Source organism: Bison bison, unplaced genomic scaffold (genome assembly GCF_000754665.1).
Source record: "Bison bison bison isolate TAMUID 2011002044 unplaced genomic scaffold, Bison_UMD1.0 scf7180017858770, whole genome shotgun sequence".
Taxonomy (NCBI): Eukaryota; Metazoa; Chordata; class Mammalia; order Artiodactyla; family Bovidae; genus Bison; species Bison bison.
Genome location: NW_011489342.1, coordinates 1,114,490 through 1,141,216, shown reverse-complemented (window position 1 = coordinate 1,141,216; position 26,727 = coordinate 1,114,490). Strand labels below are relative to the sequence as shown.

Sequence of the window (26,727 nt, the reverse complement as noted above, 5' to 3'; positions counted from 1 at the left end):
CCTCATCCCAAATGATGGTCCCATAGCTTTCTTCTTCACGAAAGCAGGTAGGAACCGGCCTCCCAAGTTGGCAGTGTACTTCCTTATGGTTCCAGGGAATTGGCAGTCTCCATACAAACACTAAAAACAATGGCCCAAATTGATTTCTGCTGAAGTCACTCAGAGCAGTCAGTCTTCTCAGAATGACACTAAAAGCTGGCTCAAGTAATCTGTTAATGGCTCCATCTGCTCCGCAATGATCTCAGCTTGTAGGGGGAGAAGCCCTCTAGCCTTCCCAGAGAACATTGGCTTATTCCTCAGAAGACAACTGAGTTGAACTAATTCTATGAGCTTGAAATGTTAACACAGTTGGTGTGTGTATTCTTCTGCATACCGGTGATCCAAGAATCTCAAGAAAAGAGGACAAACTGGGTCATTTAAATAGTATTCCTCTCCAACCATTATTGCTATGGTAGAACATGAGTAATAAATTATCCAAAAGAAATAGAAGATAGGCAGACTCTAATGAAGATTTCCTATAAATCTCATCTAATGCATTCCTCATTCAGACCTGACATATGTCCATTCGGAATTTCTACTCCTAGTAGACAATGGCTACAACTAATAGCTCTGAAAAGTTCAATGGATTTGCGGTTTAGGAAAGATGGGCAATGGCAGGGGGGAGGGGGAAGAGGAAACAGATTTGCTCTAATGTCAGAAATCTCTAGGGAGAAAATAATAAAGATCTATTTCGAGACCTGGATATTTTCCTACAAGAATTGTAATATGAATAGGGAAGAAGTCTCAGTACTTCATAGTTACAGGCATGTAATGGTAGAAAATCAGAAACCGTGTTCAATGTGGATTCAAAGGAACCACTATTTCAAGTGTCTTGGGGTCAGTAGTGGAAGTTTGCAGAAAGAGAGATATATCCAAGCATGGCTATTTAATAAATGTGTGACTGAATAAATTAATTAAATTTTCTGATCCTCAGTTTTCTTACCTGTGAAGTAGGCATAATCCTACTTTGCAGAACTCAACCAAAAAAAAAATTCAGGCAAGATTTAATTAAGATTTCCTGTAACTCCCAGATAACTCATTTCTAATTCAGATTTTATAAGGGTTCATTCTAAAACTCACACAGTACTTCTGAAAGATGGCAAATATTGAACATTTGATACATGACAATTACTGACAAATCCATATGTGTGTGTATGTGTGTGTGATTCATTTATTTTGGCTTAAATATTAAGTTTAGAACTTCTAGTAGCTAAGTAGAAAAAGCAGACTTAAAAATAGGATTGAATTGAGAGCATAGCAGTAAATGTTCAGTAAATATACTTATTTAATAAGTGAGTGAATAAGCAGAAGACATACTAATGGTCTTGTTTCTATACTTCTGTGGTGCTGGAGAAGAAATCCACACACCTGCTCTCCTTTGATGATGTCTACTGAGCAAATGCAGCCTCTGGAGCTCTCAGAAGACAGACTGGACAAGCTAGACCCTCGCTGCAGCCACTTAGGTAAATGATACAGTGTGAATGTCTGTGGTGAAAATCAGAAAGGGGGCGTCTCTGCCATTCAGTTTGCAAGCAAGTCAGAGGGAGGTTCCCTGAAACCCGATAGTTTGAGATTTCTGGTGACAGCCAACACCAGATGGACAGGCAAATAGCCCATGGGTCTGTGGGGTCTGTCATGTAAATATTAGCTGAAGCACTGGAGAGAAGTTCATTAGAATTTAAAAGAGAGAAGAGGCATTGTCCTCTTTTTCGGGTCTGTCAGAGTCCCAGGCAGAGCACTTTTGAGGCCATAAATGGAGAGTCTAGCTTGTTTCCAGTATTTCCGACACACTTACACCCCATGTGCAGTGCCAATAAAATATTTCAAATATCTCTCTTTGCCTATCAAGACAGAATTTTAAATAGCCTTTTTCTGCTTTATTGTCAATCTGTTTCCTTTCCAGAACTGACTTTCTGCATAACCTTTGTAATGAAAATACCAGAAACGTTTCTGCCTCTACCCATTTCTAAAAATGAGACACTCAGACTTTTGATGGATGGGCCTTTTGCATATTCATAGCCTTTGTTTATGCCTCGCCTGGTTATGACTCCGTGCCCCCCACCACCTCTCCCTTCTCCCCATTTACTATCAAGATATGTTGTACTCAGGATTTCTCCAAAAATCTGGGAAATGCATTTGAAGTAAAAGTTAAAATTGAAGGAAATGTCTTGCTCTCTGTATGGTGCATGAGTGGCACCCTGGGGTTGAATGGTGACCCGTGACTGGTCCATAGCCAACCTGTACCTCCAGAGACCCCACAGCTGGGCAGTACCCATTCTGAGCTTTCATTCATTCAGCAAAGGTCTATAGTATGTATAATGTGGGGGGAGATTAACTGTGCTCTGTGGTAGTACAGTTTTAAAATTACATTTTCAGCCAGGCATTGAAATACATAGTCCCTAGAACCTGGTTTTAACCCTGTTGCCATAACCTACCAACAGTGGAATCTTTAGCCTTTTAGCTGGCCTTCTAAACCTGTTTCCTCATTACAAATTATGGCTAAAAATACCTTTCCTTGTGGGCATGATATAAGAACTAAATGAGATAACGTATTTAGAATGGTGAGAGTATTTAACAGCTAGTAAGACAGAGGCATTGACCAATACTAGAAGGTATTGGTCTATTCCACACATGAAAATGAGGTGAAATCACCAAGTTGATAAGTAGCACTCAGTAAAGTCCCCCTTTCATCTCCTTTCCTGTGTGCACAGAAACTTAAAATCATACAGGCCAATGCCTTACACATAGTACAATTTAAGTAAGTGTTTATTAAATTGAAATGATTGGATGAAATTATTAAAATCTCCTAGGTAGAAGGAAATATTTATTACTATTGGCTGAAGAATGATGCTATTTCATTTTTGATTATGTATTATGATCTTTTGATGATGCAGGCATAATGATGTATGGTTACTAAATATGTCTGGTGATACGTTCCTCACACATATTTGTGTATGCTCAGTCACTCCGTTGTGTCCGACTCTTTGCGACCCTATGGATGGACTGCAGCCCTCCAGGCTCCTCTGTCCATGGGATTTCCCAGGCAAGAATACTGGAGTGGGTTGCCATTTCCTCCTCCAGGGAATCTTCCCAACATAGGGATCAAACCCTTGTTGCCTGAGGTATCTGCATTGCACACGGATTCTTTACTGCTGAGCCACCTTGGGTTTTCTAAAACAAAGAGTAATCCAGATATAATGTCCAATAGACCATAAGTAACTTGGAAACAAAGTATGTTTTACTTCTAGTTTTAGTCCTAGCTCAATGTCTGGCATATATAGTAGGAGCTTAATCAACATTCATTGAATAAATAAATGAATGAATAACACAGGCTATGTCTAGACCCATAAAACTAAAGTGAAAATGTTTGGCACATTTAATCCTCCACGTTTTAAAGAAGCTCACCTGAATGTTTTCATTAAAAAAAGAAAGATAAAGCAAGAAAAGACAGATAAGAGGAAGGGAGGGAGGGAAGAGGGGTTTAAAAGATCCAATTACTCCCTAAATTTCCCCAACTTCATTCATAATTATAGATCTAGCCAGGCAATATCCAGGTGATAGGGAGTTTCCAGAGAAAACAGATAGTTTCATTGTTTTGCAGCTTCTTAGAATCCTAATAGAAGAGCTGTTTATACAAAATATATTTGAGTTCATTCATTTAAGCGTACATTCAACAAATATCTATTCATTGTTATTAAGGAGATAAAACACAAGACACCTGTCATCAAAGAGGGCAGGGAAAACATATGCATAAATAATAACTAGATTATCCTTTAAAGGTGTTACATGAGTAAAAATGCTGTGGATATTTATAAAATGAGAAAGGACATGCAGGACTAGAATTAGTGAGGTAAGATAAAGATGGGGTGGGGTGAGAGGGTTGGGCTTTCCTCTGAGCCTTTGGGAAAGTATTGGGGGTTAGCAATGGCCAGAGTGAGCATTTTTTAAGTATTTGAAATATATCAAAAGTATCAAATGATTTACCATCATCAACAAATTTAATTCTCTCTGTCTTCGTCTCTCTCACACACACATGCGCACACATTGATTTAATATTATCCCCATCTTATAAGTTGAGAGAATATTAAAGTTCCTAAGTATTAAGACTCCCCCCCCCCAAAAAAAGAAATTCTTGCCAAGTTCTCAGAACTAACAAGAAACAGAGTCAAAATTTTAACTCATATCAGTCTAACTCCACCTAATCATTGTTTCAACATGCATTTATTGGTGGGAAACACAACTAAGAATAAAATTATCGAAAGGACGTTTAACCTTTAATCTCCAAGAATGCTCTATCCAGCTCAGGAGATAGATCATTAGGGAATGAAGTGCTAAAACAATGACAGAGGAGCTCAAAGCACAGCCACAGAAACCAAAGCACAGAGGAGTAAGACAGAGCAGAGAAAATACCTTAATGGGCAACAGGGTATCAGATGGAATTAATTGTATACAACAACATCTGATGGACCTGATGCCGAATCCAGACTTCAGAGGCTCTGGTGAGGTAACGCAGGGGAGTGGGGACTGTAAGGTGATGAATAAGAAGATAAGAAGGCCTGGGTTGGGATAAGTAAATAGGAGGATTGTAAAGCCAGGGGGCAGTGTAAAGACCAGTGCTGAAGTGCAAGCCTTAATCACTGGTGTGACTTGACCAGCCATAGAAATGAAAGCTGTGAGGAATAGATAGAACCTTGCTGTAAGACCAAAGAGAGAATAAGGCTCCCTACGGGCCCTTGGGCCTTCCAAAGAGAGTAAGGCTTGAGTAAAGAAAATCCAGGAGGAACATTCTGGCACAGAGAATCTGTTCCCCAATCTGAAATGTAACTTAAACCCACTCTGTGGCTTGCTTAAGTGTATTTTAAAGTTCCTCTTTGCCTTGATTATCCATCCCATTTGAGTTCCCTTCATTTGGAGTTTTACAAAATTCTACTTTTCCCTTTTATTGCATATATCTGTGCATGCAAAGTCCTCCATAGAAGAGACCACAATCAATAAATGCTTTTCTTTCTCAGATCAAAAGATTCCTCCCTCCCATCAGATTTAACTGTAAACCAACCAGTCTGTGACTGAACCTTTGCTCATGTCATATTCTTTTTTTTTTTTTGTATCTTGTCAAAATCAGATGATCTTTCAGACCAGTTTATTAAGGATTGTGATCTCAAAAAGAAGCCTATAAAGGGGAAAAATGTACAAGTCACCCTGAATGTTGAGTCAGACCAGAAAAAACCAAGGAGAAAAGACACACCAGCCCTGCATGTTCCGCCTTTCATACCAGGTAATGGACAATGAGGTCAGTTTGCATGTCTGTAAAAGGGAGCTACTGGCTTCTAGACCACATGGATCTTACATTTTTTTCCCCTTAAATAGTTCAATATTTTTCAATCATTGGTACAGTCTCTGTATTTATCTTAGTTACTCTAAGGAGGGTCACTATAACACGTAAATTCTAAAATATGAGTGGATAACAGAATACAAATTTACTTTTCTCTCATCAATGGAAGTTGGGGGAAGTGGAGAGGCAGGCTTTGCTCCAAACAGTCATTCAGGAACTCAAGACAATGGACACCATCAGCATTTGGCTTCTAAAGTCACCATAAGGGGCATCCAGCAGACCCAGGGCAGACAGAATGGAGGGTTGGCAGGCGCACACACTTCCTTCAGTCACTTCCTCACCTGATTGCAAGGGAGGCTGAGAAATGCAGCCCAGGTCTGAGGCAGGAGCAGAGCAAAACAGTCTTGGGAACAGTTAATGAGTCTCTGTAACAACCATGCATGTGACTTGTGACACTCTCTTGTTTCCAAAAGTTTTGTCTTATTTCCTCTACCCCTTCCTTTCAGGCCATTTATTTAATGTCCTCTCTATTCACAACCTACTCTTAGGGAGACAAACGAAATAGAACTTTTCCTTTCTGGAAAGAAACTTTCCATTTTATAAAACGGAGATAAGAGAAACACATAAGCAGCTGAAATATGCAGTAAGAGATAGCATCATAAAGGAGAGCCTCAGATAAGGACCCTGGGAGCTCAGTTTGGGCTATGAACTGTAGACTGGTTTTCTAGAGGAGGCTGTTTTTAGAGAGTTTGTGCATAATGGAGAGAACGTTCATGTGTAGAAGAGGGGAGAGGAAGCAGGTGGTAGAAGCAGAGAACTAGTTAAGTCAGTGAGAACTAGTTAAGCTACATAGTAGCACATAGCTTATGGAACAGCAAATGCCCCATCACTCTAGCAAGGGTAGGCTTCAGCAGCAGACAAAACTCAGCTCAATTCCTCCAGCACATCTTTGCCTCACTTCCTTCAGCAAAGTAACAGTGGTAGTATTAAAAAACCTCATGGTTTTGTGAGGCTAAAATGAAATCAGTCATGTAAAAACCCTTTGTATAAAGCATGTTATCTAGTGTAGCCTCCATAGATATGAATTCTTATGATAAAGAACCTGCTTTTATTAAGATATTTGAAAAGTTGATTATTAGATGTTTGCACATCACCAGATGCATGTGCAAATATGGACACACTGTCCTTGTGTTATGAGACATATGTGTTTCACCCTGTTTCTCCCTCTGTTCTAACTATGCAGACGTCCTTTCAGAACATTTAATTACAAGATACGATGTCCAAGACATACAACCAAAGGGCAAAATGAGTCCAGTTCTTCATAACACTGACCTGGAACAGAAAAAGCCCAGGAGAAAAGACACACCTGCCCTGCATGTGTCCCCCTTTGCAGCAGGTAAAAGAGCTGGTGCAGGGCATTTGCAAGGGGTGATGGGAACAGGTCAAGAGCCTTACCATCTGGAGTGCCACAGGCTCAGCCTCTGTCCTGGCCCGGCAGTCTGTGTCTCGCAGGAACATTCACGGGAGGAGTATTTACTGCTGCCTCTCAGGTTTGCCTTCCTTGGCAGTTTCCCTGGGGCTGGCTTGGAGCTGGGTGAGGATCAGAGCATAACTCATGCTTCAGCAGAACTGGTTAGATCCACTGAGTCAATAAAATAGAAATGTCAGTGGGTCCTTGAAAAGAATTTAAATACCCTCCTCCCCAGTCACCCAGGGATCTTGCATCCTATGACTGATGGTTGATTCTCCCAAAACACCTGGATATATTGACCAAATCCTCAAAAGAAGAGAGAGAGAGGGAGAGGGAGGGGGAGAGAGAGAGCTGCAAAAATAATGATAGCTCTGTCTATGTGAGTCAAATCAAACCAAAAAATCTTTCTGAACTATGGGCACAGTCCCACACTATAGGGCAGCCAGTGTGTGAGATATAGTTTTGTCCCTGAGAATTTTAGGTACAAGTTGGGAAATTGGGGAATGAGACGAGTAAGTCATGGTCACAGTATAAGATGGGAGTGTGTGTGTTTGTTTTATACAGATAGTCTGGGGTGGGAGAATGGCAGAGGAGAAAATGCACTAATGTTTATTGAAAGCCTACTAAATGTTAGGTACTGGATTTGGCATGTCTCATGGATTTTCAAAAAATCAACTGAATAACACAATGAAATAGATATCATCTCACTTTACAGATATAGAAATTGAGAGAGGATTTAAGTAACTTAGCTACTCTAAAATCTTTTGTTGATGAAATTGATGGATAGATAGCTGATTGGCTAATTGATGATGGGATGATTAGAAGGACTGATGAATGGATCAAAGTATGCTCATGATCAAACACTGTTATGTGACAGAGCTGGGGCTCCAATCCAGGTTTGTCTCATCTGTGAGCAGTTTTTCATCATATCATGCTATGGTTTGGACCTATAGCATTACAGCAATCCAGAAGGGACACTTTTGGGAGACGATGAGATTTAGTCATTATTATAAGACTGTGTTTTCCCATGATTTCATCTAATAACAAAATTGAAAGATGGCTCAGAAGACATCATAAAAAGGCAATCAGGGAAGAAGACTGATTTCTGAGAAAAGCCAGGCAAAGAGTCATGAAGCATGAGGAGGCACTTGTCTGGAGAAATGGACCAAGGACCCATCCATAGGCTGTGAATCTGCCTTAGCCATGCTTCTCATAGTTTTCATGCATCCCTACCTGCCCCTTGATCCTCAAATCCATCGCATGTTTTCTCCACGCTCTGCCTTTGTCCACATCTAGTCACCTTTTACGACAGCCAGCTCTAGGTCTCTACCAACAGACACCTCCAAGTCCAGAATGAATCTTTTTAATTCTAAACCTTTTTTTTTTTTAATTCAAGCTGGATGTGCAAATACCAAGACTTTGCCTTCTCTTTTAGTATTGTCCTTATCTTTCTTGTTGCTGTTACTGTAGCTGTTATTTAACTGACTTACATCTAAGACTTTTTGATGAAGTCATTAGAAATGGCCTGGGATTGCCTTATGTTGCTGGTATTGACCTTGATAACTGGTCCAGTCCCTCCTATGTAGCCCCCACTCCGTAAGTATCTGTTGATTTGGTATTCTATTTGGCAATCATGATTCAGCATTTAAAGTTCTCCATTAGGAGACTGTTTTCTGCTCATTCTTTATTGAAGTTAAATTTTATTGAAGTTTTATTGAAGTCCTTTATTTTATTGAAGTCCTTCTAGGGGAAGACTTGGAAGAGGAACAAAACTGTTTATGGGCAGAGAATTACTTTAGTACACAGCATTGAACATGGGTTTTGGAGTCAGAAAGGTGTAGGCTTGATCTCTGGTTCTGCTTCATTCTAGCTTAATGACTTTGGGCAACTAACATAAACTAGAAGAGCCTCCTTTATTTTATCCATCTCTCAAAGAAAAACCATAAAACGCATCTCCCAACATTGTTAAAAAACTTAAATAAAGTGTATAAAGCACCTAGCACACTTCCTGGCTTATTGAAAGTCTTCAGTAAACAATAGTTTGCCTCCGTCCTCTTTTCAACGTTATATTCTTTCAGATGTTAAACCATCTCTAAAGGTGAGAATTTTTCTAGCCACAGTGTTTTACCTCTCCATGGAAAAGCTGCTGATTCAAGGAACTTCCTAAAATATTGAGCTCTATTTCTCCAGCAGTGGAGGCTCCCTACATCCCAAAATCAATATTCTAAGAGAACAAGCTTCCTGGACAAATAAAAAATGTTTATCAAACTGTGCAGAGTACACAAGAGTGTTGGGGGAGGGGTTGCTGTATATTCATAGACTATACACATTATTGAATTCCTTGAATCAGCAAATCTCTGTCTTGCAAGTATTTGCAATTATCATGTTCTATGATTCCAGCTTTTATTAGCATATTAGCTAAAGTACTTTATTTTTGAAGAGCCTTTTAGTATCTAAAGATTTGGCAGTAATCAAAATGTTAGTTAAGCTGATAAGGATAGAGCCTTCAGCAGATGTTTAGAGAGACTCACATTGGTTTTAATAAGGATGTTGAGAGGAATTTGCAGAAAAATGCTCTCCAGAGACATCTCCTCTCATTAGCCCTTGGCAAGGGAAGGCTGGACAAGGATTCACTCTCTCCTTTAAATTTCCAGCTAACTACCTTCATTCCTGGAGGTTAACGAGCTTTTGTGACAGATTCCAACCACCAGACAACTCCTCTGAGCAGTAAGGAGCCATCTTGGGCTTCCTCTCCAGCCCAAGCTTTGCTCTCAGTGTGACCCGAGGTTGCCAGGGCCAAAGAGCTGAGGGGCAGGGAGCATTGGGTTGGGATTGGTTAGATCTGAGTAGCCAAGATCCACTTAAGAATCTTTAGTTGAGATCTGTGGCAAAAGGAACCCTAGAAAGTAATGAATAATTTGGCTGAAAGTCTTAAAGAGAAGCCTCCTAGGTAATTGACCCATGAACTGTGAACACTTGGAGATCAAAGCTCAATATTGTGCTTGTAGAAAGGAGACAGGCGTGTCCTTTGAAACTGATGTCTCTTCTGTCCTGCCGAGAATAGAGCACTCTCTCTGGTGTGGTTGACCAGGAACAGTGGTATATTAGGTCTGACTGCCTTAGATCCACACACATCTGTGATGCAGGTGACCACCTTTGGATGGTGCTCTGGCTGGGATCATAACTGAAGACAGGTTGCTGCAGAGCTAACTGACACTTTAGAGGTCTTGGACTGACAGATTCAGCCTTAAAAGCACATCACGTTCTGAGAAGTAGCCAAGTTCCCTAAACTTGCCTACAGAAAGAGTGGAAGGGAAAGAGTTAACATTTTCTAAATCCCTACTATATTCCAAGTCTTGTGCTGGATATTAGAATATCCTCTGAGACTCTCATAATTTGGTGGGCATACAGATGTCTTGTCCAGTAATTCCTACAATGTGAAAAATATTTTAACAGAGGTTCATGTAAGGTGTGAAAGTGAAAGTATTAGTCACTCAGTCATGTCTGACTCTTTGTGACCCCATGGACTGTGGCCCACAAGCCTCCTCTGTCCATGGAATTCTCCAGGCAAGGATACTGGAGTGGGTTGCCATTTCCTACTCTGGGGGATATTCCCGACCCAGGGAACGAGCCCAGGTTTCATGCACTGCAGGCAGATTCTTTACCATCTGATCCACCAAGGAAGTCTTCATGGTAAGGTGTGGTTGAAGCCAAAAAGAATGTTTGACTAGATCTTTACTGATGGGATCACCTCCTGTGGTAGGTACAAAGTATGTTTCCTCCAGTTTTACAGATGAATAAACTGAAATTCACACAGGTTGAGTTACCTGCTCCAAACTGAATGAATGGCCACTGAAAGCAAAGTTTTCCAGCTCTAAGGCACATTGCATTGATAACACACCTTAGCTTCTACAGGAAAATGTGAGGATCATGATCAAGTTAAGCCAGTTAAACCAGACTAGTGTTTATCAAAAGTCATTCATCTTTAAATAATCAAAGGTAATAAAATGAAGCATCAAGAGTAAGAACATAGAGATGACATATAAATGCTACTGATTTAAGCCTCATCCTAAGCAACAAGATCCATGAAATCAAGACTGTGACAAGTTACCACATTTTTTTTTCATTCTAAGACATTAAAGTGAATGCTTGACTACACTAATATAAATGTTAGTTCACTTTCCATTTGAAATCATCTCCTGTGTCCCTGTGGAAAGCCTAGCCTACTTTGGGAAGGGCTGACCTCTTCCTTTCCCTGAAATCTCAGTACTTTTTCCCCCTGCCCAGATGCTTGTATAACTTGGTGTCAAGGATACTAAAAATAACCAGAAAGTTGAATTTAGAACATGTAGAGGAACCAGAGGTCAAAATGCCAACATCCAGTGGATCATCAAAAAATCAAGAGAGTTCCAGAAAAACATCTATTTCTGCTTTATTGGCTATGCCAAACCCTTTGACTGTGTGGATCACAACAATCTGTGAAAAATTCTTAAAGAGATGGGAATACCAGACCACCTGACCTGCTTCCTGAGAAATTTGCATGCAAGTCAAGAAGCAATAGTTAGAACTGGACATGGAACAACAGACTGGTTCCAAATAGGGAAAGGAGTATGTCAAGGCTTATATTGTCATTATGCTTATTTAACTTATATGCAGAGTACATCATGAGAAACGCTGGACTGGATGAAGCACAGCTAGAGTCAGGATTGGTGGGAGAAATATCAATAACCTCAGGTATGCAGATGACACCACCTTTATGGCAGAAAGCGAAGAACTAAAGAGCCTCTTGATGAAAGTGAAAGAGGAGAATGCAAAAGTTGACTTAAAGCTCAACAGAAAACAAAAATCATGGCCTCTGGTCTCATCACTTCATGGGAAATAGATGAGGAAACAAAGGAAATAGTGAGAGACTTTTATTTTGGGGGCTCCAAAATCACTGCAGATGGTGACTGCAGCCATGAAATTAAAAGACTCTTGCTCCTTGGAAGAAAGCTGTGACCAACCTAGACAACATACTAAAAAGCAGAGACATTACTTTGCCCACAGAGTTCCATCTAGTCAAAGCTATGGTTTTTCTAGTAGTCATGTATGGATGTAAGAGTTGGACCATAAAGAAAGCTGAGCACCAAAGAATTGATGCTTTTGAACTATGGTGTTGGAGAAGACTCTTGTGAATCCCTGGGACTGCAAGGAGATCCAACCAGTCCATCCTAAAGGAAATCAGTCGTGGGTGTTCATTGGAAGGACTGATGCTGAAGCTGAAACTCCAATACTTTGGCCACCTGATGCAAAGAGCTGACTCATTTGAAAAGACCCTGATGCTGGGAAAGATTGAAGGCAGGAGAAGGGGACGACAGAGGATGAGATCGTTGGATGGCATCACCAACTCAATGGACATGAGTTTGAGCATGCTCTGGGAGTTGGTGATGGACAGGGAAGCCTGGAGTGCTACAGTTCATGAGGTCGCAAAGAGTCAGACATGACTGAGTGACTGAACTGTCTGTCCACTTTGAATCTACCAAAAATTGGATTAATGTGAAGAAATATCAAGGCAAGAAAGATGGGATACTTGGGAACTCAGCATGGCTAACTCTATGTTCTCTTACCAAGAGAGCATACATTCCAAATAAAAATTCAAACTTCTGTGTGGCTGATATAAGAGAAAATATCTCCCACTGTGTTTCATAAGTGATTTATACAAAAGCCTTAGTTTCAACCAGACTCCTGAAATTGTTTTTCTCCTCCAATAAATATCAGCTAATTGGTAAAGAACCCATATAAATAAACTAGCGACTGAATCAAATGAATAGTCATTAAGATCAAAGCACATTTTTCATTAATTTGCCACTGTTGAATGGAGTCCAGTGTTGTAAAAAGGCCTCTTGTGGTGCACAGCTTTCCTCCCTTAAGTTTAGATCTTTATGAAATGCTTCATGAACGGAAAGGTCTCTAATTATGGAAAGGGGTGGGAGATTGTGCAAGGCAGTGGTGGGAAAACAAAGCTGATAGATGGAGTGAGATGATAGAAAGCATGGAGGACTGGTCTTGGATCACAGCTCCCTTTCCTTTTATTAAAATGATCCCATTTCATAACTCACAGGATGAGCAGAACCACCCAGACCTTGAATGGCCTTTTCTGGGTTGACCAGTCCAGAAAATGGTTCTCAGGCTTCTAAATTCCACAGATCAGTAAACTTTTAAAGCAAGATATTGTGGAGTCTAAAAGAGGGATCACAACTTTGAGCTTTGCCTAGTGAGGATGCTGAAAATACAGCCATCGAATATCCCTAAAACTTCATAAAAGAAAGAATATTTTGATCCCTTAAAGAAGAGAAAGAATTGTTTTAAAATAAGGACAATTTTTTAAACTAGAGCCATAGAGCTGTATGAAAAAATTCACTGCATTTTTCTTATTTTCTCATTTTGCTCTAAACCACATGAACTTTATCAATCTACTAGCACTGACATTCGGAAATGGCATGTTCAGAGTCTCAGTTCAGTATTTTCCCCAGATGTTAGTAAAATATGTGTAGTTTGACTTCGTGAGGTTTACCAGTTCTTTTCTAAGGGAAAATAAACTAGCAAATTGTGCAAGCAAAGGAAACACTAAGTTGCTCACAGGTACAGCACTGGGCTAAGCATTATTTCATACTTCTTATCTAATTGTCACCATAACCCTTAATATAAGTATTAATGCCCTCATTTTATATACAAGAAAATTTCAGTCTGAAAGTGTAACCTGGCCCAGTACAGATTAAGTGAGTGGTAGAATGAGAAATCCAAAGCGGTTAGACTCCCAAATTTGTACGTTTTCCATCCTTACTGCTGCAAGCATAATTGCAGAATGTAGAGAAGGGGGTGAAGGTTGCCTGTGGCTCCCAGGCTGAGCATCTCTTCTAACCAGAGCAGTATTCTCATTGAGCCACAGCTCCTCTGGGAAAGCCAAATAAGGCCACTCAGCGCTCTCTCTCTCTCTCTCTGTTGGCATCTTTAGCAGCTAGCTTTGCAGCCACTAAAACTTTTCGGGGTTGCCATGCTCCTGTGGACTGTCTGTGCTGTAAAGTCATCTACTATTTTAATTAGAGGCACTTAATTGCAGATGTTCTTTGTTTTTCAGGTGTGACACTGCTCAGGGACGAGAGACCCAAAGTGATCATGGAAGATGATGAAAAAGATGGTGACAAGATAGCTATTTAAAGATATTTCCCCTGAGACCACTTGTAAATAGGTTAGATTGGTTTCCTATGGCAATCTAGCAAAAAATAGGCTTGTGTCTGCTCTCATTTTGTCATAGTCCACCTTTAACATCCAGGCACCTTTTCCCCAGGAGGCACACTATATCAGATCGCTAGTCACCTCTTTGTCTCTTCTTTCTTAGATCTAGTTTCAATCCCACTGCTTGAATTTTCATTTTTCTGATGAAAAGTGGAAAGAAAGCAGACCATCTTAAACTCGGTAGATAATAGGGAAAGCTTTAATGCTCAGCCCCTGCATCAGTTCATGGAGCAAAGAACATGGATAACAGGGGAACTGTATATTTTTTGGTTTGTGCTGCCGCATGGACTTGACTTCACATCATTCAGCACCAGTTCAAGTTGGGGTTCCCTCGTGCCAATTAGGGAAGAGAATGTTTGGGTTCTAACCCACTGATTGCTTTGGAGAACATAGTCTTTTATCTCTTTTATCCTCTCTCAAGAGTCCAAGTGTCTCTGCTTACATACCTAACTAAGAGCCTTGTAACTGATACCCCTTAGGGTGTAAGTAGTATGTGAGCTGGGAGAGTCAACCTAGGCAACCATGCCTTGGCTGAAAACACCACGCATAGAGAGTGTTCATCTATCTGGAGAGCTTAGCAATATACCCTAGTTATTTTTTAAAAACTTAACCATGTTGACCTGAAATTTTGTGTGTTGTGTCACAAATGAACCTTTACTAACGATAGGTAGAAGACCAATATTCACGATGAATTTACTTTTTAAAAAGTTAAATAAGATCAATGGGAGGCCATTCCTGTACTTCTGGCAGTCTCACTTGTTTAGACCCCAGTGAGCTTTCATGGGTGAGAGGGGAAGGTGTAGTGCTGGCTAGTAAGCAGGAGTCTATGCATAACCCTGGTGGCAGCCTGCAGTCTGTGGATGCGGTGGAAAGGCTTTCTGCCCAAGGGCCTCATCCTCTGGGTGATGGACATGAGGAAAGATGAAAGGTATTATTCAAAGGTATTAGGGTGGATATTCAAAGAGATGCTGGCTGAAAGCAATCATTTGGAAGCTTTGTTTACACTCTGACTCTGCTGCTGCTGCTAAGTCGCTTCAGTCGTGTCCGACTCTGTGCGACCCCATAGACGGCAGCCCACCAGGCTCCCCTGTCCCTGGGATTCTCCAGGCAAGAACACTGGAGTGGGTTGCCATTTCCTTCTCCAATGCATGAAAGTGAAAAGTGAAAGTGAAGTCGCTCAGTCGTGTCCTACTCTTCGCGACCCCATGGACTGCAGCCTACCAGGCTCCTCCGTCCATGGGATTTTCCAGGCAAGAGTACTGGAGTGGGGTGCCATTGCCTTCTCCAACACTGACTCTATCAGTTTGTTAATCCTTTTTGTCTTTCTGTCCTTCTCACAAACATGGAAAAGATGCAGGACCCTGCTAGTAATAAAGATGCTTCTGGTAACAGGATGCATCTCTGTGCACATTTTTCCTAAAATATCCTATTTTTTTTCACAGGAAGAAGAGGTTGCAAGAGAGACTTGAGAATTGTCATGTTTGTTTTTAACTCACAGAGGTTTTAAAATGTTTCAACCAACCATTAATATTTAATAATCCAATCAGGAGAATTTACATAAAATCCTAGATTTCCAGATTCTCTTGAAAAAACACCTCAAGATCTGGCCACCTGAGCCTGATTTAGAAGCACAGTGACTGTCAGTGGGTGCTAAGCACCAGTCCTTTTAGGAGAAAATACATTCTCCAGCTCACCATCTGCCCCACCACATGTATTTCTCCCTCTGACTTCACCCTCCAGCCTTCACATTTGAGTCTGGAACCCCTGGTGATGATCCCTACTTTGAGTCCCTAAGGATCTCTCCCTCTTTGATCCCAGTAGTCACTCCACTTTCACAGCTTTGGGAGGAGGGGAATAAAATTGCGGCCAGGATGCCAGTTGAAGCATAAGTGGTGAAACAAGCCACCATAACATCTTTCAATAGCAACATGAAATTACAGGTATTAGATAAATAGGATTATATCAGCACCAAGGGATTCTTAGTAAGAAAACACAGATGAACTATCATCCTGTCAGCTTCTCTGTACATGCCTGGCATACCTGAAGCCATGCCCACAGGGTGTGCTCAATAAACTCGCAGGTGCTCAGAAAAGCCCTCCTCGTTTCTGACTTCCTGGAATGTGGTGGGAAGTAGACTGGCAATTGTAGAGACAAAGGACTTGAGTTCTTGCCCTGAATGTGCAACATTGAGCAAGACCTTAGAATTCTCTGAGTCTGTCTCTTTATCTTGAAAATGAAGGCAATAATCCCCACTATACCTTCACAGTCTGAGAATTACATAAGGTATTAATAACAAATGGCAAAGGGTATAGTAAGCTCTATTCATCTGTAACAGGATAGTTTTAAGATGTATTCAGAATATGGACTGTACCTTTTCTGTTGCCAAATCCCCATTGCCTGGTATTTAAGTCAGTAGCAATTATGTGGACTTTATCACAGCCTCTGAAGAAGTACTTCAAGAGGGAGATCCGGTCCCCTTAACTGAAAGACTAGTCCTCCTCTTTCCAGGAAGATGGTCTTTGTAACACTCCCAGCCTCAAAGAAGCACTCACAGAAATGGTGAGGGACAATGCTAGTCAGAACATCTCAGCAACTCCGGATGTCACTGGGCAATTTGGACTGAAGCCAAGTCTCCCTCACTTCCCTTGATGCACGTGGCCCTTTTCTGAGCAGGTAAATTAGAAGTTTAATACATTCGGATTACATTTTCAATAACTTCCCTCCAGCTAAATAATTGTCATATTAAGAAAATAGGAGCATTACACGGTAGCCTATTCAGAAAGAAGGCCCAAATTCAAGGCAATCCCAACAGAATTGGTAAATCAGTTGGCCTTTTGTTCACTCTGAAGGCATCTATCCCAAGCCCAGGCTGCCTGAGAGGAGGAGGGACTAGACAGGAAACTCTCAGCTGTCTTTCACAAAACCCACACAGCACTGGTGTCTTCATTTATCCAGATCTTCTTTAAAAGCTGCTTTCTGAGTTCACACAGTTCAGTTCAGTCGCTCAGTCGTGTCCGACTGTTTGCCACCCCGTGGATTGCAGCATGCCAGGCATCCCTGTCCATCACCAACACCCGAGCTTGCTCAAACTCATGTCCATTGAATCTGTGATGAGTTCACATAGCCAGCTTCTAATGCCTAATTATCACCTGGAAAGGCAGAGGCGGCTGCTGACAAGATGTGGATAGGACCACAGAGGACTCAAGCAGAGTTTCCTTTTAAACACCGTTAAATGAATTTTCCCTCCCTAGCCTGTGTTGTCCATACTGTTTTCTTAAAACAAGGATACACTGAGATGGCATGTGGCCGTGAGAGTAGGTTGATGGAGCAATTACTTTCCCTAGCTACAGGATGAACGTGTAGACTCTCTGTAATCTAGTGTGAATGAAGCTCCCTTAAAACTTGTAGTTTCTAAGTGTGAGTTACTCAGAAAACTCCCCAAGGCAGTGAATGAATGCACAGGAAACAGATGGACTAAAAATCTCCTCCTCCTGAACACAGGATTGCCTTTGTTTTTTCTTTGGTTTGTCAAATAAATTGCTTTATTCTGAAGAGTCAACCAGGAGTGTAGCTGCCACAGCAAAACATGACATTGGACTTGAAGAGGAATGGAGCGGTGGAAAAATTGCCTGCTTCCCAAGGAAGCAGGGGGAAGGGGCTGGGCATCCACGCCCAGACTTGAGCGTCTCCTTCTGGACAGGGGCGAGAAGACCTCCTGACTTGTGTCTAGGATGGTTTGAAAGTATCATCTCTATAGCAGTTCAGAACATGGTAAGGACCATAGTCCCTGACCCAAAAACTCAAGGCAGGAGACTCTCCACAGATATCTGTATTCATAGGGGAAATAATGTAGTATTTGAAATGAGTTATGCCATTGAGAAATCCAAGATACCAACTTGCCTTTCTCAATAAGAGAAGGATAGGTTATTTCCTAACTTGCAGTAGCATGTCCTTCCTCCAAGATAAGATTCCTCATCTTTCAGGAGACTTGTTGAGAAGCAGCAGAAAATGGAAGATAATTGGGCTCAACCAAACCAACATCACTCTTCCAATCTGGTGCCAAATGTGAGCTTTGAGAGTTGAATGAAAAACAGTGAACCACAAATTTTCATGTCCTTGCAATTAAGTGTTAGAACTTCAGAAAAACATGCAAAATGTATTATTTAGTCACTACTTAAATAGTGTCCTTAATGAAAAGAAGAGTGTGCTCTGTGCCCTCGTATGTGTTCATTTTCCTCTATCATCCCATTTGATCCTCAAAAGCAATTATAAGAAAACTAAACAACCAAGGAAATTGACATAGAGGAGGAGCCAGGATGGGAATTCAGGCCTCTGTACTCATGTGTGCTGTGGTCCTGGCAGTTGGGTATGGAAGAATGACTGCTGTGTGCAACCTTCTGCAGCTCCTAGCTGCCAGGCACCCAGGGTAGCTCCTACGGGCTTGTCATGGGTCCTGGGATCACCTTAGAAGGAAAGTGTCTGAAATGCTCTCTGGTGAAAGTAGAGTCAAGATTGTGCCCCTCCTGAGGTTCTATAACCAGAGTTTTTATACCAAACTGATCCTCAATTATCAGCTTGGGGCTGCTGAACAGCACTAATGATGTACACAAAGTCAGATTAGAAGACAGTAGTTGGAAAGGTGTGTGAAATCGGGGGATAAGGTGGGGAGGATGTGGAGTGGGGGAGAGGCTGAGCCCAGTGGTAGATGTAGGTTCTGGAATCTTAAATATCTGAGTCCTCTTTTCTGTGATTTCTCTAACATCTTACCAGAAAGGCTTCCTTATGGCAACCTGGCATTGCCTTCCCCCTGAACATTCTGAGGCTCCCAGCTACCTTCAGCAATCAAGAGGATACATGCTGGTGAGAGTTCTGAAATTTAAAACTGATTGCTGGAATTAAAAGATGAACATTAATAACACAAGAATACCTATTTCAGGAAGTTCAAAAAGGAAGACTTCCCACAGTTCTTCTCATGCTGACGAGGTTGTCCTTCACTGCTGAGTGACTGGCACAACTCTTCCTCCCCTGGTCAGCACTATTATAAACTCTTGATGCCAGGGTCTCACATGTGCCAGGAAACACAGATCTTTCCTTGATCCGTTTCCTCCATCCTCTCCCCAGTCACATGTTGCTCTCCCTCCCTATCCTACAGACAGTAGTTGGAACAAGAATGAATCTCACATTCATTGAAACAAACCATCACGCATAGGAAGGGCTTGAGGCATACCAGCCAACACCCATTGCTCCAAGGCATCTGCTCAGAAAGAAAACAAGTACCATGGCCTATCCTGCTCTCCCTAAGCCCCTTAATCCCATAGAAAAGTGGCATGCTTCCCAACTGACAAAGAATTAATCTCAAAAATATACAAGCAACTCCTGCAGCTCAATTACAGAAAAATAAGAAACTCAATAAAAAAATGGGCCAAAGAACTAAACAGACATTTCTCCAAAGAAGACATACAGATGGTTAACAAACACATGAAAAGATGCTCAACATCACTCATTATCAGAGAAATGCAAATAAAAACCACAATGAGGTACCATCTCACGCCAGTCAGAATGGCTGCTATCAAAAAGTCTACAAGCAATAAGTGCTGGAGATGGTGTGGAGAAAAGGGAACCCTCTTACACTGTTGGTGGGAATGCAAACTAGTTCAGCTACTATGGAGAACAGTGCAGAGATTCCTTAAAAAACTGGAAATAGGACTGCCATATGACCCAGCAATCCCACTGCTGGGCATAAACACCAAGGAAACCAGAATTGAAAAAGACACATGTACTCCAATGTTCATCCCAGAACTGTTTACAATACCCAGGACAAGGAAGCAACCTAGCCCAGGACAAGGAAGCAACCTAGATGTTCATCAGCAGACGAATGGATAAGAAAGCTGTGGTACATATACACAATGGAATATTACTCAGCCATCAAAAAGAATGCATTTGAATCAGTTCTAATGAGGTGGATGAAACTGGAGCCTATTATACAGAGTGAAGTAAGTCAGAAAGAAAAACACCAATACAGTGTACTAACGCGTATATGTGGAATTTAGAAAGATGGTAATGATGACCCTATATGTGAGACAGCAAAAGAGACACAGATGTATAGAACAGACTTTTGGACTCTGTGGGAGAAGGTGAAGGTGGGATGATTTGAGAGAATAGCATTGAAATATGTATATTATCATATGTGAAATAGATCGCCCGTCCAGGTTTGACGCATGAGACAGGGTGCTCAGGGCTGGTGCACTGGGATGACCCTGAGGGATGGGATGGGGAGGGAGATGGGAGGGGGGTTCAGGGTGGGGAACACATGTACACCCATGGCTGATTCATGTCAATGTATGGCAAAAAAACACCAGAATATTGTAAAGTAATTAGCCTCCAATTAACATAAATAAATAAAAATAAATAAAAAATTTTTAAAAGAAAAGTGTCATGCTTCCATTATCCAGTGTTTGGGGATGATTTTTTTTTCTTTTTAAAATTTTATATATTTAGTTTCTTGGTTGTGCTGGATCTTCGTTGCTTTGCGTGGGCTTTCTCCAGTTGAAGCAAGTGGGGGCTACTCTTGGTTGTGGGGTGTGGGCTTCTCATTGCTGTGGCTTCTCTGGTTGCAGGAACAAGACTTTAGAGTAAAGGCTTCAGTAGTTGCAGCACATGGGCTCAGTAGTTGTGGCCATGGGCTTAGTTGCTCCACACCATGTGGAATCTTCCCAGACCCAGGATCGAACCTGTGTAACCTGCATTGCAAGGCAGATTTTTATCCATTGTACCAACTGGGGGGATGCTTTTGTTGAAGGGAAATCATATGGAGAAGGCCAGTACATAGAACAGGTAGAACGTGACGCACTAAGTGGGTAGCGTGTTAGCGGGAAGCCCTATGTTTCTCCTCTCCTTCCTTTCTCTTCCCTATCACTTCCCTTGGTGGTCTTTAAGGAACTCATAGGACTTTGCCAAGCAGGGTCAGAAGCCCTGTAATTAGATAATTAGGGAGGCCAAGCATTCCTTCAGCTGCCTCCAATGTGAAAGCCCTCCATTCATACTCAGCCCCAGGCCTCCCACTTGGAGTGGGATGAGGGTTTTCATTGTGCTGGTAATGTATGGGTTTTAATATACAAGTTTGCAAGCTCCGTCTTTGATATACCCCATGCATTTCTGAATAGGAACAACGTCCCTGGCGACTCCTCAGTCTGAGCAGCGGCCAAATCTGCAGTCGCTCTCCTATAGAGCAAAGCAAAAAGCCAGCAATAAAAAAACTAAATAGCAAATCAACAGGGTGTAGTTCTTGAACAAATGCACATTCATAATTTGTAACTGTGTAGTTATAAATCCCCTCCTAGAGCTTTGCTCTAACGACCCAAAGCAGAAAGGAAGTTTTAATTTTTTTCCCCTCCATTTGGGTATTTGGTGACAGAGCAATGTTCATTTGCCAACAGTACAAATATTTATCCTTTTTACTACTTTAAACCACTGTTTCAGATGTAGTGGAATTACAGAGAATCATTGCTTAACTTTACCAAACCCTGCCTCTCCAGAAAAAAAAAAAAAAATTCTATCAGGCACAGGTACTAATTTTAGAGAGAAAAGAGTAGTCTTGGTCTATCCCAAGAGGTTAAAAGAATCCAACAAGAATGCTTGTATGTGCATATGAGTGTATGCATATAAATCTCAACCCAAAATATTTAACTAAAAAGTCAAGTACACAGTAGCTTGTCAAGAGGCAGACCATTCTGGGGTCCTTTTCATTACAATCTCAATCCTGACTGAAAGAAGCAGGAGAAGCCAACAGAAAGAGAATTCTAGAGCAAAGATCCTGTTTCTCATCTACAGATGATAGGATGTCAATAGGGGTCTTTTACCATGATACTCAAATTAGGAAATAATACTCAACTATTTGAAATGGGACTGAACAATAGAACTCCCTGCGATGATGGAATGTTCGTGGTCTGTGCTGTCCAATATGGTAGGCGTGTGTGTGTGTTAAGTCATTTCAGTCATGTCCGGCTCTTTGTGACCCCATGAACTACAGCCCTCCAGGCTCCTCTGTCCATAGGGATTCTCTAGGCAAGAATACTGGAGTGGGTGGGTTGCCATGTCCTCCTCCAGGGGATCTTCCTGACCCAGGATTGGAACTCAGGTCTCTTATGTCTCCTGCACTGGCAGATGGGTTCTTTACCACTAGTACCACCTGGGAAGCCCCTTGTGCCAACTGAGCGCTTGAAATGTGTCTAGTGAAACTGTGGAATACAATGATTAATTTTATTTAATTTTGATGTATTTAAATAGTCACATATGGGTAGTGGCCACAGTATTGGGCAATGCAGGTTTGGAAGTTAAGATATTAGGAGGCTGTGGTTGGAAGTAGAATCAACCATGCAAGCAGTCAGATGGAGGACATGGGGTGAAGACGTTTAAGTTGGAATATATCTTAGCATCCACATGTTGCAAAGAGTTTAGGAACTTCAGGTTAAATGCTAGAGGTTGAATAACCACAGAATGAGATTTCATAGATTTCCAGCAAAGTTTGGGCAAGCTCTAGTTAGGAAACATCATCCCTTATGTGAACACCTGCTGAGATGCTAGACCACACACTATGATAACTGCTTGCTCCTGCTTCATACTAATATCTTCTTCCTTTATGAGCTTATTTTTAAAATCTTCTACCTAGTCCAGTAGATATGCTTCATCTCTGTGAGTTTACCAGCCTGATGCCTGTTTGCTTACCTTCCTCTGGTATCTTCTTCTTTTACTGTGTGCGAACTCATATTTCCTGCGATATAACTGCTTCCTTAGCTACAAACTTGTACCTGAGGAACAAGTTAAACGTAAGCCTAATTTGGTCCCCTCCTGATGATTTGGGCGATTGGAAGGACCTGCCTGGGGAGGTGGGGGTCCTCTGTTCTTGACTTCTGTGAGTTAGCCCACCCCAAGGTGGGCCTCAAGGAAATCCCCTTATGCAGGAGCTGTGTGCCCCACCCACATGTAATGAGCCACTCTGGGGACCAGTGGGCACACCTGGGAAAGGAGGACTAGCGGGAGCAGCAGGTCCATCTATACCTGTTGTTTCCTGTACCTTGTCTTGGCCAGGCTTGATCACGGAGCTCTGTGATCAAGACAGCTCTACATCAGAGCTCTGGATCAAGAGAGCTCCACATCAAAATCCACATCAGATTTTTGGTTGCCACAAAATGGTCACAGAGTAAGAATTTATACAGGATAATGGGGTGGGAGGGCAGGTGAAAAAAAGATGCAACATAGAGGCTTTTCTCTAGCTTATTCTCATCCATCCACAGCATCCTGGTCTCTCTAGCTGCTCCCATCCGTTCCCAACCTCCAAATACAGAGACACAGATCTACACACCAACCCGGTACCTATCATCAGTCTCTCACAGGGGTTCTCGCCATGTTTGCATTGCTTTCTCAGGTTCTTCTACCTTTTTATTCATTCTGTGGCCTCTTTAGCATCAGGTTTAGAGGAAGAAGCCAGTGTCCCTACTGAATCACCATTTTACTGCTTTTTACTTTTCCAAGCCTAACTGGTTTAGTGAACCACCTGAACCCAAGGGCTACAGAGAGAAATGACTTATAATTTCTCCTGCTCTGCCATCTGATGCGCTCTACCTTATCTATGTCCCACTTCTCTGTGTCAAAAGGGACTGGATTGCTTCCATTTCCTGGCATGATAATATACTATAGTTATGCAAAATGTTACCTGTTGGGGGAAACGGGGTAAAGAGTATGTGAAATCTCTCCCATATCACTTCTTACAACTTCACATGAATTCACAGTGATCTTAAAATGAAAGTTTAATATAAAGGACTGAAGATCATCAGGGTCAATATTTTCCCTTTATCTGTTTTTACTGAGTGTATAATGTACACTTCCTATTGCAGGTCAAAATTTTTCTTATAGAAGCAACCTCTGATTTATGGGAGAGAGAAAAAGAGAAATCCTGAAAAGTGAGGGGAAAAACAAATTATGTTTATTCCCACTTCATTAATGTGATGATAGAACCCACGTGGTGAATATTTCACATGGCTTTCACAAAGTTAAAAATAAGACTCCTTGTATTATATTTTATGTTATGCTTTTAGAATTAGCAATTGAGAAACAAATAGAAAGCAGCTCCTGATATTGATGCTGAGATGCCCGGCAGTTACCTGTGGGTGTGCCCCTTCACCATGATGAGTGATAAGCCTGACTTGTCCAGCTACAAGTGAGTTTCTGTTGGTCTTTTGCTGAAAGGCACTGATAAGCTCTATTATGAGCATTCAGTTATTCTATCACACATGCCTTTCACTTCTCCTTTTAAATAGCTGCACATATTCCATTCAATGAAAGCATCGTGATTCACTTGACCCTAATAATGGACCTTAGCTATTTTTCAGTTTCTCCATAATGATGTGCACTTTGTTACAAAAATATTTCTGATCATTTCCTCAGGTAAGAGGCATAGAAGTAGAATTTCTGAGACAAATAGCGTGCATGTTTTTAAGGTCCTTGATGCATTTTATCTCTTCATTTTATGGAGAAGGAAACTGAGGGACAGAGACAGAAAGTGACTTGTCCAAATGCAAACAGATTCAAGACCTATGTTTCTTGTAAGTGAAGGCTGTAAACAAATTTTTTTGAGATTACAACTACAGATGTGTATATAACCAATTGCTTCCTGCGTGGTGAAGTGGTAAAGAAGCCCCTGGCCAATGCAGGAGGCTCAAGAGACATGGGTTCAATCCCTGGATTGGGAAGATCCCCTAGAGAAGGAAATGACAACCCACTCCAGTATTCTTGCCTGGAAAATTCCATGGATAGAAGAGCCTGGTAGGCTGTAGTCCATGGGGTCACAAAGAGTCAGACACAACTGAGCACAACTTAGCACACACACTGAGCCATGCAATCAATCCATTTAACATTTCAGGTCCTGGCATTTTGCCTGGCTCATAACCACTGAAATTGTAGAGACCATCACAGGGGTTAAGTCCTCAGTCGGGCTGATATTCTCTGGAATGGTCTTGTACTCAGTCTCTCAGGCCACGATGGACAAGAATTTTTGGCACTAATCCTACAGCCAGTGGCCCAGGAGAGCCTGGAGCTGCCACCTGTCCTCTGGGAAAGGAAATAAGCCAGCACTTCTCTGTTGGGTGAATATCTCCTAAGGCATGTGGGGCCACCAACCTCTTTCTCCCATTTGTTAATAAGGGTCATCCTAGGCCAACCAAATAGAGAGATGTGGCATTGCTTTTATCTGGTTCTGTTTTTTAACAGTGTTATTTGGCAGTTATTTCACAATCCATGTCAATTTTCTGTTCTGGTGCTTGGTAATTTATATTAATTCAGGTGCATGTGGACCATCAATTGTTTTCTGAGCTCTGGAGTTTCAGAGATAGAATCAGACACAGTCTCAGGCTTCCCTGAGCTTACACTATCTGGGAGGGAACCACCCCCAAGTACCACACATAATACTGTATGATAATACTGCATAATACTGACCTACTAAGTTCAGTGCTAAATAAATGTCAGTCCCAGAGCCCAGAAGACTTGGGGGGAGGGGGTGCTAAGTGCTGCCAGGAGCATCTTAGATTTCACAGAGAAGGTAAAATTTGGAAAATAGAGAGTATTTCAATCTAACATTTGAAATACTAGGTGTCAGTATTGATTTATTTAATTAATTTATTTGGCTGTGCCAAGTCTTAGCTGCGACGTTGTGAAATCTTCAGTGTTCACTGTAGCACATGAACTCTTAGTTGCAGTATGGGATATCTAGCTCCCTGGCCAGAGATCAAACCCGGGCCCCCTGCATTGGGAGTGTGGAGTTACCTTGAGTTCAGTGGATTTTATTTGTTCATTTAATACTTAGGTGTCCAGATCTAAGGACACCTAAATGAAAACAGAGGGATGGACCTAAAAGACTATTCCATCTCCTATGGGGATAAATCTTTCCCATCTAGAGCCTGTGGTTTGTGCTTGTGATCAGGTGGACTTAGCTCAGTGTCAGGCACCACATCACTGCCTTGACATTTGACCTAAGACTTGAGTCTTTACTTCCTTGGCGTCTTGCTTCTTCACTAGGAAAAAAAACCCGATAAATACAGACTTTGTTAGGCTTTGGTGAGGATTAAATGTAAAAAACATATGTGGAGACTTCCCTGGTGGTCCAATGGCTGACTGTGATGGCTAAAACTCCACACTCCCAATGCAGAGGGTCCAGGTTTGATCTCTGATCAGGGAACTAGATATCCCATGCGGTAACTAAGTTCATGTGCTGCAACAAATTGCAGTTTCCACAATGCTGCAACTAAGACCTGGCACAGCCAAATAAGTAAATAAATAAAAACATATGTGAAGGAAAGACAAAAGTGAATTTTCTGTCTTCATTGCACTGTACAAGTAAGTTTCCAGGGGGCCTTTCTTAGAAATATGACACAGTGACAGGTCTTGTCTGGGGTTACCTTGGATTCAGTGGATTCTATTTGTTCAGTCTCAAAAGATTTGCTCTGGCAGGAATGACAAACTTCATAAAAACTCAACTCCTGATATAGCACAAGGCTGCCCAGAGTAGGCACTTGTTGAGGACCCAACCAGTGAGAGAAAGGGGTATGATAAGTTTTGT

The 26,727-nt window shown here is 41.5% G+C and overlaps 1 protein-coding gene across 1 annotated transcript; it reads left to right on the top strand.

Moving 5' to 3' along the window:
- Positions 1 to 1,420: 1,420 nt before the first annotated feature.
- PPP1R17 (protein phosphatase 1, regulatory subunit 17) lies at positions 1,421 to 14,039 on the top strand. Its single transcript, XM_010829104.1, has 4 exons — positions 1,421 to 1,502; positions 5,162 to 5,314; positions 6,615 to 6,767; positions 13,960 to 14,039. The coding sequence occupies exons 1-4, from the start codon at positions 1,421 to 1,423 to the stop codon at positions 14,037 to 14,039; spliced, it is 468 nt and encodes a 155-aa protein (XP_010827406.1).
- The last annotated feature ends 12,688 nt before the right edge of the window (positions 14,040 to 26,727 follow it).